This window comes from Pipistrellus hanaki (assembly GCF_964339955.1).
Source record: "Pipistrellus hanaki genome assembly, chromosome: 2".
Classification (NCBI taxonomy): domain Eukaryota; kingdom Metazoa; phylum Chordata; class Mammalia; order Chiroptera; family Vespertilionidae; genus Pipistrellus; species Pipistrellus hanaki.
In genome coordinates this window covers 167847811-167866451 of record NC_140504.1, presented here as the reverse complement: position 1 = coordinate 167866451, position 18641 = coordinate 167847811, and the positions used below count along the sequence as shown (strand labels likewise).

Here is an 18641-nt window from a genome sequence, read left to right as displayed (position 1 = left end):
GGGGAGAGGCGAGTGGGCAAAAGGCAGACCTCTTGGTCCCTCCTCTTGGCCTACAGGCTCCGATGGATCAGCAGATGGCGAACAGGGGAACCGGGGTGGATGGCACGGTGGGGCGGGACTGGGGACTGGCGAATGGGCAGAAGATGGCCCTGATCACAGGCTAGGCCTAGGTACCCTATCTGCACATGATTTCATGCGCTGGCCATCTAATCCTATATAATAAAGAGGTAATATGCAAATTGACCTCATGTCCTCATCTTTATTTCTTACCTAGTACTTACAGCAGGAAAAAAGCAAAGAACCTACAAAGAACCTCTGACCTTAAATTTCTTGTGGTTTTATGATGTATGCTGCTTTTATACAAGTATTTTAAAGGTGTTTTAATAGTTTATTGCACTTTCCTTGCACAATTTACAAAGAGCTTGTGTTGCATGACGTATTTTTTTTATATCACCTTAAGTTTACTAAGAGACTAAGGAAGAACACAGGCTTAGTGACAAGTGCATGAGAGAGCCAGACTCAAGAATGCTTAGTTCTGTTTAAGATTCTATGGTCTTGGATATAACCATAGGGAACAAACTGCCTTAAATAGAGTTAATAAGCTACTTACTACTTACTACTGCATCTATATGATGGGTATTATTTTAGTGTTAAGGTTTTAAATTATTGATGGCAAGGTTGCAGTAGGTATGGAAATTGATTAAATGGTCATAATAAAAAAATCTAACAGGATAATATGCAAATTAGCCAGGTTGCCATCACACAAATTTTTTTAATGAAAGAATAGAAAACATCAGAGTGCATTACATGTAGTAAGGTTAAGTATTCATGAAATTTGTTTCACCACTGTATAAGCATATATATGTATGTGAAGTCATGTATAAACTATGTATGATTATATATGTGTCTATATTATATACTAGGGGCCTGGTGCACAAAATTCGTGCACTTGCAGGAGGTCCCCTCAGCCTGGCCTGTGCCCTCTTGCAGTTCAGGAACCCTTGGGGGATGTCTCCCACAGGGAGCAGATCTAAGCCATAAGTTGGTCATCGTTAGCACTACTGCAAAGGCCGGGGAGGCTCCTGCACTGCTGCTGCACTCACCAGCTGTGGACCCAGCTTCTGGCTGAGTGGTGCACCTCCTGTGGGAGCACACTGACCACCAGGGGGCAGTTCCTACATTTAGCGTCTTTCCCCTGGTGGTCAGTACACATCATAGTGACTGGTCATTCCACTGTTGGATCAATTTGCATATTAGCCTTTTAATATATAGAATATGTTTATATTTATGTATACACTAGAGGTCCGATGCACAAAATTCGTGCCACAATAGGCCTTCCTTCCCCTGGCTGCTGGCACCAGCTTCCCTCTAGCACCCAGGACCTGGGCTTCCCTCTGGCCGCCAGCATGCACCCAGGACTTGGGTTTTCCTTGCAGCCCTGGCTTAGTCTGGAAGGTCTTCCAGAAGGATGTCTAGTCTATTAGCATATTATACTTTTTATTATTATAGATATATCCACAGAGACACCCAAATAAATACATATATATTTACTGAGTTAGAATGTAAAATATATTTCTTTCTATGGATTAAAGTTAAAAAAAAAATTTATAAGCCACTGCTGTTTAGCACTAGCAACGTACAAGGCACATATATGCTGTGTGTTACAAATTTGTAGTATAAAAATTGGTAAATATATATATGCTTCCTGATGCCCACTGTTTAAATTTATATGCACAATACTAGTGTTCATTAAGTGAACATATATTAAGCACTTACAGTGTGCATCATTGGAGGTACAAAGTTGATACCAAAAGCTGTGGTCTCAAAACAACAACAAAAAGTGTGGTCTCTGTCCTCAAAGAGCTAGAGGTCTTTAACTTTTAAAAGATGGGTGAATTATTGGAATAGGAACAGGAAAAATCTGCTATAGTAGTAGGAAATGCAGTGTGCTAGGAACTTTTACACACATTTTTACACGTTATTTACATAGTCCTTTACATTTCACAGAGTTCTTTGCTTCATATAAACAAGTGATTATTACTCCCTTCTGGATTAAGGAACAGACTTGGAGAGGTTACTCTGACTAAGATCGCCTAACTGGAAATTGACAGAGCTGGGTTTACATCTGTCTATCAATCCAAAATCATCTTTCGCAGGGTTATGATCCCCAAAGATCTGTGGTAAATTACAGATTTCAAATTGAGCAACCTTATGGGGAAAAGAAGCTCACACAAACAGAGCCTGGATTTATGAAATGTCAGTGGGTCATTTTTATATTTGCTAAAAGCAAAAAGTATAAATACAGGGTAATTTAATGTCATTTAAAATAAATATACTTTATGAAAAATTAGAATATTCCTTTTCACTCAGAAACATTTTTTTATTCTGCCTTCTCAACCTGGCCTCTAGTATATAATATAGACACATATATAATCATATGTAGTTTATACATGACTTCACATATACATATATGCTTATACAGTGGTGAAACAAATTTCATGAATACTTATCCTTACTAATGTAATGCACTCTGATGTTTTCTATTCTTTCATTAAAAATATTTTTATATTTGCTAAAAGCAAAAAGCATAAATAAAGGGAATTTTAATGTCATTTAAAATAAATATACTTTATGAAAAATTAGAATATTCCTTTTCACTCAGAAACATTTTTTTATTCTGCCTTTAAGATATTTGTAAATTCTTGCTGAAACCGGTTTGGCTCAGTGGTAGAGCGTCGGTCTGCGGACTGAAAGGTCCCAGGTTCGATTCCGGTCAAGGGCATGTACATTGGTTGCGGCACATCTCCGGTAGGGGGTGTGCAAGAGGCAGCTGGTCAATGTTTTTCTCTATCTCTCTCCCTTCCCCCTCTCTGTAAAATATCAATGAAATATATATATATATATTTTTTTAAAGATATTTGTAAATTCTTTAAAGATGTTACCCTGTTTCCCCAAAAATAAGACAGTGTCATATTAATTTTTCTCCCAAAGTTGCACTAGGTCTTATTTTCAAGGGATGTCTTATCTTTCCATGTGCTAGGTCATTTTCAGAGGATGTCTTATTTTCGGGAAACATGATAGTATAAATAAGCATTTTTTCTTGCCAGTAGGCCCCAACATTTGTGTGTGTGTGTATTAAAATTTATTGTGTCCCACTTTGTCCCAAGAGTATAAAGTCACTTGGATATTGGGATAAAAAAAACTTCGAGTGCCTTTTATTTAGCGTATTTACCTAGTTTAGATTTGCAGGGTTTGGGAACACCCTACCCGAGTGCCATAAAAGGCCCATGAAATCATTTGATCTGCCACTGCCAAGGCATGAGGAGTGAGTTAATTAAAATTTTTACCAAATATAATAGGGTAATTTTTAAGTTTATCATTTTGTATGGCCTACGAATGATGATAAATATTGAAATGGCCTTTGGCAGAAAAACTGTGCCCCACCTCCGATTTAGAGACTACTTCCTGGAGCTCTAGCCCATTAATAAGAAATTCCAAAGCTCATACTACCTTTGTCTGCACTCCTCTCCTTCCCAACAAGAGTATGGATGGGTCCAAAACCTCATGTACTGTTCCTCAACTTCCTTTATCTCTTCTAATGCTTCACTACAAAATGTTCTCTAGCTCTGTCACTTTGCTCTCTTTTTCCCATTACCCTGACCCTTCTAATTATAGCCTAGGTCTGCCAGTATGCAAATATTTGAGTTAAAATTCTTAGAGCTTTCAAAATCCATATGTTTTGGAATTTCAAGAAGTGAATTACATCATGCATCATTCCCAGCCTATTCTCCTTATAGAAGAAGCAAATGTGTCTTTGACCAAGTCTAGGTGTATAGCCATATTTACATTGCATGTCCTTCTGGTAACAAATTCTGTTTGTACTTCTATTTTGTGTTGACAGATACAAATGAAATTGATGGAAATGAAAGAGCTGGAAAACCATAATAATCAATTAAATTGGTGCAGTAGCCCACACGGCATTCTTGTAAATGGCACTACAGATTATTGCAGCCTCAGCACCAGTAGCAGTGAAACAGCCAACCTGAATGAACACGCTGAAGGCCCGAGCAACATAGAGTCTGAGCCCATACACCAGGAGTCTCCGGTGAGTCTAATAGTTCCCTAACCCTCAAAATCAACTTCAGGAAAAAAAAATTTGATTCAGATCAAAGTTTTGTTGATATCAGACCTGATACAACTATGTGGCCTTGCCTTATCTGAGGACAATTGAGATTTTCTTTCTTTGAGAGGCAGAGTGGGAACTAATCCAACAGTTATAAGAGTTTTAATAATTTTAAAACATAATTTAACTTGTCTATTTGTATATATGTTTTCAAAACAGTAGCTCTGTAGGTAATAACTTTTAGAAATCGTTTTTAAATATTCTCACCCAGAGCTGAAAGTAATGCTTTATTTCCTAATGTTGAGGACAGTTGTTTACCAGTTATTTAGAGAGCACTGACTGTGTGCAGGAGTACTGTTGTGTGCCCTAGCCAGTTTGGCTAAGTAGATAGAACGTCAGCCTGCAGACTGAAGGGTCCCAGGTTCAATTCTGGTCAAGGACACATGCCTGGATTGCTGGCTCGGTCCAACGTGCAGGAGGCAGCCAATCAATGATTCTCTCGTATCATTGATGTTTCTATCTCTTCCTTTCTCTTCCTCTCTGAAATCAATTTTAAAAAAAAATAGAGTACTGCTGTGTTATGTGTGAGAGCTACAGAGAAAAAAGGCAAAGGAACTCTGCCTTCAAGCAGCACAGTCTAGTAATGTAACACTGTGTGAAAGGGCTGTGACAAAGGAGGCATGGGATATTCAGCATGGAGGGGGCTCAGAGAAGATGTTGTAGGAAAACTTCACAAGTGGCCTTCAAAGTGAGAAAGGGGTTCGTAAGCAAAGGAGGTGGTACATTCCTGGTAGAGAGAGCAGCATTAGCATCAGGTCAGTGGTTAGAGTGTCTTCCCACTCACCCAAGGGTGAGGGTTCCATTCCCAGTCAAGAGCACATACCAGGTTCAATCCCTGGCCCTGGTTTGGGGCACACGTGGGAGGCATCCAATCAATGTGTCTCTTTCACATCAATGTTTCTCTCTCTCCTACCCTTCCTCACTCTAAAAATCGATGGGAAAATGTCCTTGAATGAGGATTTTTAAAAAGAAGAAATTTGAATTTATTTTGAAGCATTGGAGAATTTATCATACAAAAGTAGGTAGACATTTAAGAATTTTAAGCAAGAAAAATTCTAAGGGTTAAACTTAGCTTTTAGGAAATGTGAAAAGTGGTTTGGAGAGTGGGATTGGACACATATTAAGACTGTTGGGAAATGGTCTATGTTAGAGTTGCTTTAGTCTAAATTAAGCAGTAAGAGATATAAAATTAACACTTGATTTTGTTTAGACAGTACAGTGTTAGACATATTATAGAATTTTCTTTTAAGCACAAAAGGTAAAATTACTAGGTTATTCTTCAAAGATATAAAGTGGTGTTAAATGGAGAATTGCCTTTGACACTTATTTTTTTAATCTCACCCAAGGAGTGAAGACATTTTTCCATTGATTTTTAGAGAGAGTGGAAGGGACGAGAGAGAGAGAGAGAGAGAGAGAGAGAGAATATGAATGAGAGGAAAGAGATCAGAGACCCATCAATTGGTTGCCTCCCACCTGACTAGGGACGTGGATTAAACCTGCAACTGAGGTATGTGTCCTTGACTGAGAATTGAACCCGAGACCCTTCGGTCCATGTGCTGACACTCTAACCACTGAGCAACTGGCCAGGGCATTAAGCTTTATTATCTACTATTATAAATCCAGAAAGCAATGGGAAACCATTGGAGAGTTAAGATCAGATTTGTGTTTTAAATCTATTACTTTGATTATTATAAGGAAAGATAAATTGGAAAGTTACTATAATAATTGGATAAGAAATTATATAAATGATTGATAGTGATAGTGAGGATGAAAAAGAAGGGAAGAATCTGAGAAAAACGTAGGTGGTAGATACTGTAAAAGATAGAATCTAACTGAGGGATGACAAAGGGATGTGGTTAAAGAAGACCTCAGTGACATATCTGCTTGGTGGTACCATTTTCCCAAGAAAGATTATGGAGAATAATCTTTCAGTGAATATTTCAGTGATTCAGTGAATATTTTCTGCTTGTCTTTTTATTTTCTAGTAATTTTGGGGTTTTCTTTGTCATTTTCTCTGCCAAATAGAAAATACATTGTTAGTTCATGTGGCATTAATATTTTGTAGGTAAGAAGTAGTCCTGAAACACTGCCTTGTGGTGTGACTGATGAAATCGAAGTGGTGACTGCAACTGTTAATGAAAAAGTTTGTCCTGAATTTAACAGTGACAGCCATTCGAAAGAGGTAAAAAATAATTGTATACGTAAATGCTCCTTATTGGTGGTTTCCTGTATGTTAAGGAAAGAGAAAAATGTGTTAAATGAACTTTATGCTACAGAAATATTTGTTATATTACCATCAGTAGATTTTTCAAAGCATGTTATTTTAAAATGTTACCTTTTAAAACTTTGATTCCTAAAAATTTTTTTTCTTATTTAAAATTATTTTTAGGAAGACCCATTTACTGTAGAATCGGGTTCCCTGACAGATCCAGTTGCGGATACAAACTTGGATTTTTTCCAGTCTGATCCTTTTGTTGGCAGTAAGTACTCTTATTTTTATATTATAGACTTATCAAAAAAAAGGCTTTTAAATATATAAACTGTATAAGAATTAGGGCTTCAATTTTGAGAGCCTATTTGTTATAACAAAGGTAGAGTGGAGAGTAAGGTTTTATATGCTCAGATTTTAGTATTTGTCATCTTTACGCAACATCTTTAAATTCTGGGACTAAGCCTTTGATTATGTTTTAGAAACTTCTGAATAAGAGTCTTTTTCTTCTTCATAATAGGGATCAGAAGGAGAGATAATGAGCACTCTTAAGTCAATAAGCAATTATTTACTAAAAGTGCCAATATCATTCTTTTAAAGTAATGGAAGCTATACTAGTATACTGATCCCTGCCCTTAAAGTTCCTACAGTCTTATAGAAGAAACATAAGTTTAATAAATTAAACATCTGATGTCACTCTAAACTATTTTAAATACTACTTGTGTTACAGCTCTTTCTGCATTTTATTTCTAAAATCACCTTGTGAAACTGATAGGTCAATTTATATCAGTTTTACAGATGGCAGACTGATCTCATACTGCCGTGACTCAAAGCGTGACTGGTTTAGAGTCATGCAGTAATGAGTCTAGTGGTGATGGTAATACTCATTCCCTACTGTTGTGAAGAGGAGAGATTTTTTTAGTAAAATTCTTGCTGTCATGCCTGTCTTTTCTCATCCTTCTATAACTTGTGATCAAGAGATAAGTATAGTTGTCTATGATTCAAATTTGTCTCTCTTATGAGGTGTGTTGGTATTCTACCTTTACTCTTTATTATTTTACATGTTTCCTAAAGGTGGATGCCATTCACTGTTTTGTTTACTTTGAGGTGGAATTAATAAAACAAATATTGCTTTGTGCTTTTGTTTTAAAGTTTTAAAGTATTTCCGGCACTGATCCTTAAGTAATGGTGCCACATAGTGAATATCATTTTGATTTCTGCTTATTTATTTTATCACAGGTGATCCTTTCAAGGATGATCCTTTTGGGAAAATTGGTCAGTATATTATAAATTTATGTTGTATTTAGGAATGAGGGATCCTAATGGGTAGTTATAGGAAATGGACTTCCTTTTTTATTTAGTTTTGAAACTTATCTAAGGTCTCACTAAGATGTGTGTGCCTGGTATTTTTAGAGAGAAAGAGGTAGATTCTTGTGAATTTACTTAACTATTAGCTATACTTTAAAAAAAAATGACATTAGTGTTTATACTTTGATGCTTTTAGTAATATTTAATTGATTTCTCCTTATTACAAGGATTAGGGAAGTATAATGAGTTACACTACAGGGCTTAGAACTTTCGTTTTACACTACTCCAATGAATGGAGGAAAAGGAAATATCTTTGGTTTGGTTTTATTTTGTTTTGTTAATCCTCACCGGAGGATATTTTTCTTTTGATTTTTAGAAAGAATGGAAGGGAAGGAGAGAGACCAAGAGAGAGAAAATCGATGAGAGAGAGAGAGAGAGAGACAGAGAGAGAGAGAGAGAGAGAGAGAGAGAGAGAGAGAGAGAGAGAGAGAGAGAGATTGATTGGTTGCCTCCCGCACAGTCCCTACTGGGACCTGGGATAGAGACTACAACCAAGATATGTGCCCTTGACCAGAATTGAACCCAGGACCCTTTGGTCCAAGAGCTGACGCTCCAACCACTGAGCAAAACCAGCTAAGGCAAAAAGAAACATCTTAAAGATTTACTAAATGTCAGGTTTTTTAAGATATTCTTTTTTTAAGAAAATATATATTTTTATTGATTTCAGAGAGGAAGGGAGAGTATAGAAACAGCCATGATGAAAGAGAATTATGGATTGACTGTCTCCATGTCTCCTATTGGGGATTCAGCCAACATTCCAGGCATGTGCCCTGACCGGGAATCAAACCTGGGATCCTTCAGTCCGCAGGCCGATGCTCTAACCACTGAGCAAAACCAGTTAGGGCAAGATATTATTTTTTTTTAAGTATGTTTTTATTGATTTGAGGGAGAGAGATAGAAACATCAAGGAGAGAGAAATATTGATCTGCTGCCTTCTGCATGCCCCCTGCTGGGGATTGAGCCCACAACCTGGGCATGTGCCATGCCAGAATCAAACCAGTAACCTCTTGGTTCATGGGATGACACTCAACCAACTTAGCCACACTAGCCAGGCTTTCACATACTCTTTTTCTGGGATTTTGCATTAGAATCAAGCCAATCATTTGTACCATTTAGTTTTGCTTTGCGAACCTGTTCCAAATATTGGCTCTTACCCTTGAGCTAGAGAAAGACATTTAATAGTTTTTGTTGTTGTTTTAGTTAATGATAGCATAAGTTAAGGGTCTTAAAATGGGATCCCTTGAAATTATATGCTAGTTCTAAAAAATAAATTTATTGCCGAAACCGGTTTGGCTCAATGGAAGAGCGTCGGCTTGGGGACTGAAAGGTCCCGGGATCGATTCCGGTCAAGGGCATGTACCTTGGTTGCGGGCATATCCCCAGTAGGGGGTGTGCAAGAGGCAGCTGATCGATGACTCTCTCTCATCGATGTTTCTAACTCTCTGTACAAAATCAATAAAATATATTTTTTTTAAATAAATAAGTTTATTATGTAAAAGTCTCTTACCTTTTGCTGTGGTTGGGTGGCTCAATTGGGTTCAAGAGTTGTCTCATACACCAAAATGTTGCTGGTTTGATTCCCAGTCAGGGCACATATCAAAGTTCTGTATTCAGTCCCTGGTTGGGGTATATACAGGAGGCAACTGATCGATGTTTCTCTCTCATATCAATGTTTCCTCCTCTCTTCCTCTCTCTCTCTCAAATCAATAAACATATCCTCTGGTGAGGATTTTTTTTTTAAGGACACTTACCTTTTATCAAAATCATTATGGAATTTCTAGTCCCCCCTCCTTCAATTAGAAGCACCCCCAATTAGAACCAACTTAGAGGTATTAGTAGAACCTAGCATACAGGAAACATTTGTATGTCAAGTGTTGGAATTATTGGTGTGCTTTGGGTGAATGGTGAACAAGTAGGAAAGAATGTTAATTAAAGCTGTTTAACTAGATGGGACTGTCTATACCTTTTTTTAAAGATCAATAGTTATAATAGAAAGTACTTAACTTAGATTCTGTAGGAGTTCAAAATGGGGATGGGAAGGAGGGGACATCTGTAATACTTTCAACAATAAAGATAAATTTAAAAAAAAAGCATTTTGACTGATAGAAAAAAATAACAGAATATCTTCTTATTACTGCAGTTGTCATGCCTTCACTTGACAGGAAATTCAGTGTAATAGTTTTTTAGTCTCATAATAATGCTGTATTTTCTTAGATCCATTTGGAGGTGATCCTTTCAAAGGTTCAGATCCATTTGCATCTGACAGTTTCTTCAAACAATCTTCTACTGATCCCTTTGTCACTTCCGGTACTGACCCTTTCAGTGCAGCCAGCAATAGCAGTATTACATCGGTAAGTGGGAGGATTAAAAACTATTAAATGGGTAACAAGTGTTGTGAGTTTCTTGCAATATACAGGGGAAAGAATCCTGTTTTAGGTTATTTCTGATGGGCCATGTAGGATTTTTAGTTTCATTCAGTCCATCTAGTTTTTGGTTCAGAGCTTGATCAACCACTGGAATTAACTGGGATAACTTATATCATCCAAAAATCAAGTCTGCTCTTCAAAGGACCAAATATTATCCCATTGGAGATATATATATATATATATATATATATATATATATATATATATAAAAGCCTAAGCAACTGTTATGACAGGATGCCTGGAATGAACAGAATGACCGGTCACTATGACGCCCACTGACCACCAGGGTGCAGATGCTCAATGCAGGAACTGCCACTAGCCCACAGGCCTCGATCACAGATGGGGCCTGCTGGGCGACTTCCCAGTTCCTCCCCCTGGCTAGCAGGCCCCGGTCGCCCAGTTGGGGCTGGGTCCCCGGGCTGGGACGGGAAACTAAGGGTGGGTGGTGGCAGACACAGTACCTTTCCCAGGCTGAGGGTTGAGGGTTGGCTCCCTCCTCGGGGCCAGTGGCCATCCTCTTGGTCCCTACCCCTGGGCAGCAGGCCCTGATCACCCGATCAGGACTGAGCCCAGGCTGGTATGGAGAACTGGGGTTGGGTGGTGGCAGATTCGGGCAGCAAGGGAAGGAGGAGGCGGGAAACCTGATTGGCCCTGATCACCAGCCAGGCCTAGGGACCCCATCCATACACAAATTTTGTGAATTGGGCCTCTAATATTACAATAAATTATTAGAAATCCATATACCAATCTTAAAACACATTGTGGATGGATCATAAGAATTCTCGTGTTTTCATGATACACAGTGTTTTACAAAGTATCATACTTGAAAAAGATGTTAGCTTGTAAGAACATGTAATAAATAACTTCAAAATGCAATGGGTATTTAATTTTAAAGTGTGACTGTAACATTTATATAAAACATTTTTTGTACTCATTCAGTAGAAACTTATCTTGCCACTGGATAAAACTAGCAATAAAACTACTGGTCTGCAATGTGTTAAGTAAAGGTTTTTAGAAATGTTTGATATGCTTATTGAAATAATGAAAATCAATTTAAAGAACAACATTGATGTTTTAGAAAAATAAAATAATTGTTATTTTATAGACACAGCTGGAATGTTAGTCTGACAAAGAAGTACAAATTCAGTAAATGACAGTCTTGAGAACATATATAGTACAACAATCATTATTTAATAACCACATACTATGATCAGATATTTCTGTGTGCTTTACATTCCTAATCTTCACATCAACCTTGCAAAGTAGTTGTTGATGTGTCTACTTTAAGAATAAGAACACTGGGACTCAGAAAAATTAACTTAGCACAGCCATGGTTATACAACTAAGTGGTTTATCTTCTGGAGGCTTTGAAAACAAAATCTTTATATCATAGATATTTAAACATTTAAAATAGAATAATGCAATTAAATATTCTAACAAACTTTTATGAAGCTATTGTTTAATTTCAATAATTATGAGTAATTTTGGAGTTGTAAAAAAAATTATTTGGAGACCTGTTTTTTTTGAGGCAGGATTTTCATGTTTATGAGTAAACCAGACCCAGAAAGGATCAGTTGAGTGACAGGCATTTGAAGCAACAATTTTGTCTTTCAGTACTCTTAGATGAAGAATATTTCTTTAAGCCCTAGCCAGTTTGGCTCAGTGGATAGAGCATTGGCCTGTGGACCGAGAGGATACATGCCTCGATTGCAGACTCCTCTCCAGCCCAGGCCTTGGTCAGGGTTCTTGCAGAAGGCAAACAATCGATGTGTTTCTCTCACATCAGTATTTCTCTCTGCCTTTCCTTTCTCTCCCACTCCCTCTAAAAAAAATCAATGAAAAAATATCCTCAGGTGAGGACTAAAAAAAGAAAAAGAGACATCCTAAGAAAAACCTCTTAATTACAGTATGGTAACTACCAAAGGAAAGAAGGGGTGGAGGGAGGTAAAAGAGGATAAAAGGGTGGGGAAAGGTAAATGGTGACAGGAGACTTGACTTTGGGTGATAAGGACAATAATATATACAGAGGATATATTATGGAATTATATAATTGAGTCCTATATAATTTTATTAATTAATGTCACCTCAATAAATTCAATAAAAATGTTAAAAAAAGGAAAATGCTTTCTTACAAGAGTACTTGATTGTTTTAAAGATAATAGACTTTGGTGTTCTTGAATTGCTTCCTTACTGTATTTGGTAAGGAACTACTAGTATTTGGCCAACAACTGGTATTTTCCATTGATGTAAAACTGAGCAAATGCCTCCGTAACTGAATATTTGTGGTTTCCACAGGCTACTGGATACTGTGTTTTTCTGTAACACATAGTTTGCAGTGTAAACCCACTTGCCAGATTCTTCTTAAATTGGCTGTAACCTGAATTCTTTCCCTCTCACCTTATTCTACCCTCTCATTCTTCACTTGTATCATTTAAAGAACAAAAAAACCAAAGCAGCTTTTACCAATTTAAAAATAAACAAATTTCTCCTGTTCCTCTATTCTGGGGAAATATTTCTGCCACTTATTCTTACTTTTCCTCTTTTCTCCCCAGATTTCTAAAGCAGCTTGTACTTGCGCTTAATATATCTCCATTAAAAACAAAACAAAACAGCCAAAACCGGTTTGGCTCAGTGGTAGAGCGTCGGTCTGCGGACTGAAAAGTCCCAGGTTCGATTCCGGTCAAGGGCATGTACCTTGATTGCGGGCACATCCCCAGTAGGGGGTGTGCAAGAGGCAGCTGATTGATGATTCTCTCACATCGATGTTTCAAACTCTCTATCCCTCTCTCTTCCTCTCTGTAAAAAATCAATAAAATATATTTAAAAAAACAAAACAAAACAAAACAAAAAACAAACAAAAAAAAACCCACAAATTGATAATAATAGCTGGTTATCTAATCTTTTCTATATGCCAGGCATGGTGCAAAGTTCTTTTCTTGTGTTATCTTATTTAATCTTCACAATTCGAACTTCCGGTCTCCCAGTCAAACTCCTGAGGATACACTTTGTATATATATATTTATACACACACACACACACACACTCACACACTCTAGAGGCCCAGTGCACAATGTTCATGCACTCATGGCGCAGGGGGGAGTCGCTCAGCCCAGCCTGCACCTTGTTGTAGTCCGGGGGCCTTGTTGTAGTCCAGCGGATGGCTTAAGCTGGGAGTCAGACATCCTTAGTGCTGTTGCAGCGGCCCGAGAGGCTCCCACCACCGCCGCTGTGCTCACCAGCTGTAGCCTGGCTTTTGGCTGAGCAACGCTCCCCATGTGGGAGCGCACTGACCCCCAGGAGGCAGCTCCTGTGTTGAGCATCTGTGAGCATCTGTTCCCGGTGGTCAGTGTACGTCATAGTGACCAGTCGTTCTGCCGTTCAGTCAATTTGCACTTTACCCTTTTATTAGGTAGGATTATTATATAAGATAGATGGGCTGCACATCCATCTTGTTTCCCTTGCTAGCCTGTTGCCCTTTTAGGGTGATTGCACAGTGTTCGGTGAAGGAATAGAAATTAAACCTGGCATGCATGTAGGCATGCTTTTTCCATTTCTCTCTGTAATAGTACACAAAACTAACAAGCTACTATTAAAAACATGCCTGGTTTTTTCCTCCCTCAAAGTCAAGAGAAGGGCACTAATAGTTGGTGATTTAAGTTATCATGCCAGTGACTGTCTCAAACCAATATTTTATAATTATATTAGGAATCATGGAAATATATTTCCTTTACAGACTAGCTTAATTTTTTTCTTTGATGGCTATTCATTATTTAGCAGATATAATCAACATGTAAGCTAATGTGCTAGTTTTATAAATAATATCATTGGCATCAGTTAAAATAAGTACTGTCATTTTCAATTTCAAACCTGCATTAGTAATAATTATTTCTGCTAGTGGTTGTTTTTTTTTAATATATTTTATTGACTTTTTACAGAGAGGAAGGGAGAGTGATAGAGAGCTAGAAACATGGATGAAAGGGAATCATCGATCAGCTGCCTCTTGCACACCCCCTACTGGTACAACCAAGGTACATGCCCTTGACCTGAATCGAACCTGGGACCCTTCAGTCCGCAAGCTGACGCTCTATCCACTGAGTCAAACCGGTTTCGGCTCTGCTAAGTAGTTTTAATGGGTCCTCTTTTATAAACAGAGAATATAACTCTCTCCTTCTCCCTCTCTCTCTCCCTCCCCTTCTCCCTCTCGCTCTCCCTCTCCTTCTCCCTTTTCCTCTTCTTTTCCCACTCCTTTCCTATGCCCAGTACACAAGTCCATATTTTCTTTAAGGGGAAGAATGCTAAACTATTTTTAGATGACAAATAGAAAATGGAAATCTAGGATTTTCTGTTATTAAGTACTAGGATATTTAAGAGAATAGTATATATCCTAAATGCAGTATGTCATCCTGAAATAAGAAAAGGACATTAATGGAAAAACTGGTAAAATCCAAATAAAAATCTATAGTTTATAGTTTTGTACCAGTATTAATTCTTCAGTTTTAATAGCTATACCATGATTATATGAGATATTACCATTAGAGGAAGCTGGGTAAAGGGATTATGGGAGCTTTGTATTATCCTTACAGCTGTTCTAGAAATCTAAAATTACTTCAAAATAAAAAGTTAAAATAGTGTGCATCTATACATGTGTCAAAGTTATGAAGAAAAAAGGAATTAATACTACCAAAGTCAAGTTAATAATTACCTCTACAGGTAATTGGCATAGGGATTGGAGAAGAACACATGACTTCTGAGGTGTTGGCAGTTTCTTGGAAGATGATTACATATGTGTTCACTTGATACTTATTTGTTAAACTGTACATATGATTAATACAGTTTTATGAGTAGATATTGTATTTTGCAATAAAAGGATTAGAAAATTATATGTATCATTTTGATTTCATAAGATTGCAGATTAATAAGGGGTATCATTTGTCCCTAATGCCCGTATTCCTTAATGAATGTAGAGTCTGTAAAGAATATTTTCTTCGGTGTGGCAATGAGGTTTCAGCTTTGAAGTGTTGCCTCTCTCAGTCGTGTTCTGTGTGATTTGTTTAGGTAGAAACACTGAAACACAACGATCCTTTTGCTCCCGGTGGAACAGTTGTTGTTGCAGCCAGTGATTCAGGTAAGAAAACATCCACCTCTTTGAACAGTAAAAGCATTACCCTTTTTCTTTAAGCTTCTTTTCTTTGGTCTCCAAATGTATTTGTCCTATTTCCTTATGTATGGCTTTAAAATTATTGCATAATCATATCCAATTGTAATCTTCCAATAATAATAATGATGACAAGTGTTTATTACATTCTACTTTCCTTATTATTCTCATTTATTGTTCATGTTGAAAATCTTTATTCTAATATGTATTCTAGCCAATGTCAGTAAAACCAATAACTTTACCCCCCCCCCCCCCCTCTTATAACAGCAGTGTTGTTTGGCAGTTTCAAAGTCAGCATTGACTCTTAGGGATCTTGGCCTATATTTAAAAATGTGTGGCTTCCAATAAGTAATTACAATAACTTTCCAAATAGTGGATAGGTCCTGTAATAAGACATGCTTTGTTTATGGTTCCTAATTTTCCATTTGTCCTTTTAATAACCTTTAAGTAATATTCTCATTTTAATGATCAAGAAATTGAGGACCCAGAACACTGAGTAACTTAAGATAATACTGCTTACTAGATTTGAGCCAGGTAAAGCTGAGATTGAAAGCTAAGTCTGACATCCCTACCTGGTTTGGCTCAGTGGATGGAATGTTGGCCTGTGGATCGAAGGGTCGCGTGTTCAATTCCTGTTAAGGGCACATGCCCAGGTTGCAGGTTCAATCCTCAGTAGGGGGCATGCAGGAGGCAGCCCATCAATGATTTTCTCTCATTATTGATGTTTCTATCTCTCTCTCTCCTTCTTCCTTACTCTCTGAAATCAATAAAAAATATATTAAAAAGAAAAGCTAAGTCTGACAGAGTCTAAAAGCTTTCCTAACCAACTAACTCTGCTGCTTTCTCACTGATCATTTACAAATAAACCAGCTATTATGTAGGAGAGCAGGAAATTAGAGTAAAGTGAACTGAAACAAGTCAGTACTTCAATATCATGCTGAAAATAGACTGCCTTATTTTTCATATGGAAATAGAGTGAGCTGTTCAGTTCAAAAAATTTGTTGATTGTGACAAATTAAGGATTATGGGCATAGAGAAAGATAATAGAAAGGCCTTCACAATTTGAATTTCTTGTATTGTACAAATTGTAACAAAATGGAATAAAGCACTATGCATTACTTATTTTCAGGTTGAAAATTAGCTTCCAACATGAGTAGGAAGAAGGAGGAAATGAGATTTAATGTTGTATCGGGTATTGATTTAAACCAAAATTTTAAATGACAGCAAATATGATTTTTAAAAGGCTTATTATAGTAACATTGTTTAAATTATATCTTTTTAAAATACATATGCTTTTTTAGATTTCCTTTATTGAACTGATGAATTCATATATTTCTAGGGATATTATATAATTAGGATACCCTAAGAAAATAAAATGAAAGGTTAATACATTTATACTTAACTCTCAGTTGCCCACACTAAAGAATGGTGAGTGCCATGAGAGTTCATTAGAACTGTAAAAATTTAAAAGAAAGGGAGACCACCTCCATTTAGGGTAAATCATGAATGATTTAAAAGCAGAAGATGGCTTTTGTGGTATAACTTAAAGAATGGTCTGGGGTTTTTAATAAGTAGTTATGGAAAGAGACTATGTCAAGCAAAGAGAGTAACATGAACAAGGAATGGAGGTAGGATAGATAGGGCATGTTTAAGGAAAAACAGACCTTTTGATAAAGCACATTTATAAAGGAACTAGAGGCCTGGTGTATGGATTCGTGCACCAGTGGGGTCCCTCGGCCTGGCCTCTGGCTCTCCAACATCCCCTGTGGGGTCCTGGATTGCGAGAGGGCAGTTCATGGCACCCCAGAATCGGGCTCCCACCTCTCTGGTTCTGGGTGTGTCACCTGAGAACTGCAGCTGCCAAGTCACCGCAGCTCAGCAGCTCCTGCGTTGAGCGTCTGCCCCCTGGTGGTCAGTGCACATAATAACTAGTGGCTGGAGGGCCTGTGGCTTAGGCTTTTATATATATGGATAGTTAAGGCTGAAGGGGTAGATTGCAGTCTTACTGTAGGAGGTTTCTTTTGCCTTTGTTGGTTTTCTCTTTCAATTCAGTTTCAAGCTTATTTCCTGTAAAGTGATAGAATAAATGACTATAATAGCCTGGCAGGGACTAAGATTTATTGTTGTTAATCATAATATGATACCACTTATTGAGCACTTGCATAATTCCAGCATTCTATGTGCTAACCATTTTTCCATAATTGGTCTCATTTAATTCTCACATGTGAAGCCATTTCACAAGGTTCAAGATGGAGTAATAGATGGAAACAGTGGGCCCATCTGATGTCTCTGGTTTCCCACTGACCTTTTTGATCATTCCTTGTGACTCCTTTGCTGATTCTTCCTCTTTCCCCCAATTTCTTTACGTTGTGCTGTCCTAGACCTGGGACATTGTTTCTTCTCTATCTGTACTCCCTTGGGGGTTTCACCTGGTTTCATGGATGTACATATTTATATGCTGATTAATATCTCTAGCCACATCTTTTTTCTCGAACACTAGACTCATACACCCAACTACCTGTTGACATCTTCACTTAATTAGCTTCTAGATAAATCTAACATAACATGTCTAATATCTTCAAACACCTAATCTTCCTTCCCAAACCTGCTTCTCTTAAAGCTTTAATTCATGGTAATTTATCTTTAACATTGCTAAGACCTGAAACCTCAGAATCATCCTTAGTTCTTGTTTTTCTTTCTCTCTATCCCTGGTCTTTGAGGAAATCTTACTGGCTCTGTCTTCAAACTATATCCAGGAAAAGGTACAATGGGTACCTTTCTAACTATTTCTCTTATCATTCATTCCCCTTACTCTCTGCTCCAGCCACATAGCCTTTGTGCTATTGCTCTAACAACAGGATGGTGTTCCTTAGGCTCTGCCCTTAACTGTTCCTTATTCATCTGTCCACATGATGATCTCCATTACCTCTAACAAATCTTCGCCAAAATGTCACTCAGTGAGGCATGCTTTGGCCACCCTATTTAACATTTACAGGCACCACCACCCATCCCAGCACTCCGACCTTGCTGTTCTCTACTCTTTTTTCTTCCATTATGGCTGATTACTTTCCAGCATACTATATAAGTGACTTTTTTTTTCTTTTAAAAAAAATATTTTTATTGATTTCAGAGAGGAAGGGAGGGGAGAGAAAGATAAAACATCAATGATGAGAGAGAAATTATTGATTGGCTGCCCTCCTGCACACCCCACACTGGGGATCAACCCCAGAGCCTTCAGTCCACAGGCCAACGCTTTATCCACTGAGCCAAACCAGCGAGGGCAGATAAATGGCTTTGTTT

The 18641-nt window shown here is 37.6% G+C and overlaps 1 protein-coding gene across 3 annotated transcripts in view; it reads left to right on the top strand.

The window, feature by feature from the left end:
- EPS15 (epidermal growth factor receptor pathway substrate 15) overlaps nt 1–18641 on the top strand; it is a 117218-nt gene that overhangs the window by 84021 nt on the left and 14556 nt on the right. For all 3 annotated transcript variants that reach the window (XM_084872890.1, XM_084872891.1, XM_084872892.1), the window contains 6 exons: nt 3902–4105; nt 6249–6365; nt 6573–6663; nt 7632–7667; nt 9975–10111; nt 15242–15311. In XM_084872890.1, the coding sequence (XP_084729016.1) occupies nt 3902–4105; nt 6249–6365; nt 6573–6663; nt 7632–7667; nt 9975–10111; nt 15242–15311 (655 nt within the window). The remainder of the gene's footprint in view (nt 1–3901; nt 4106–6248; nt 6366–6572; nt 6664–7631; nt 7668–9974; nt 10112–15241; nt 15312–18641) is intronic.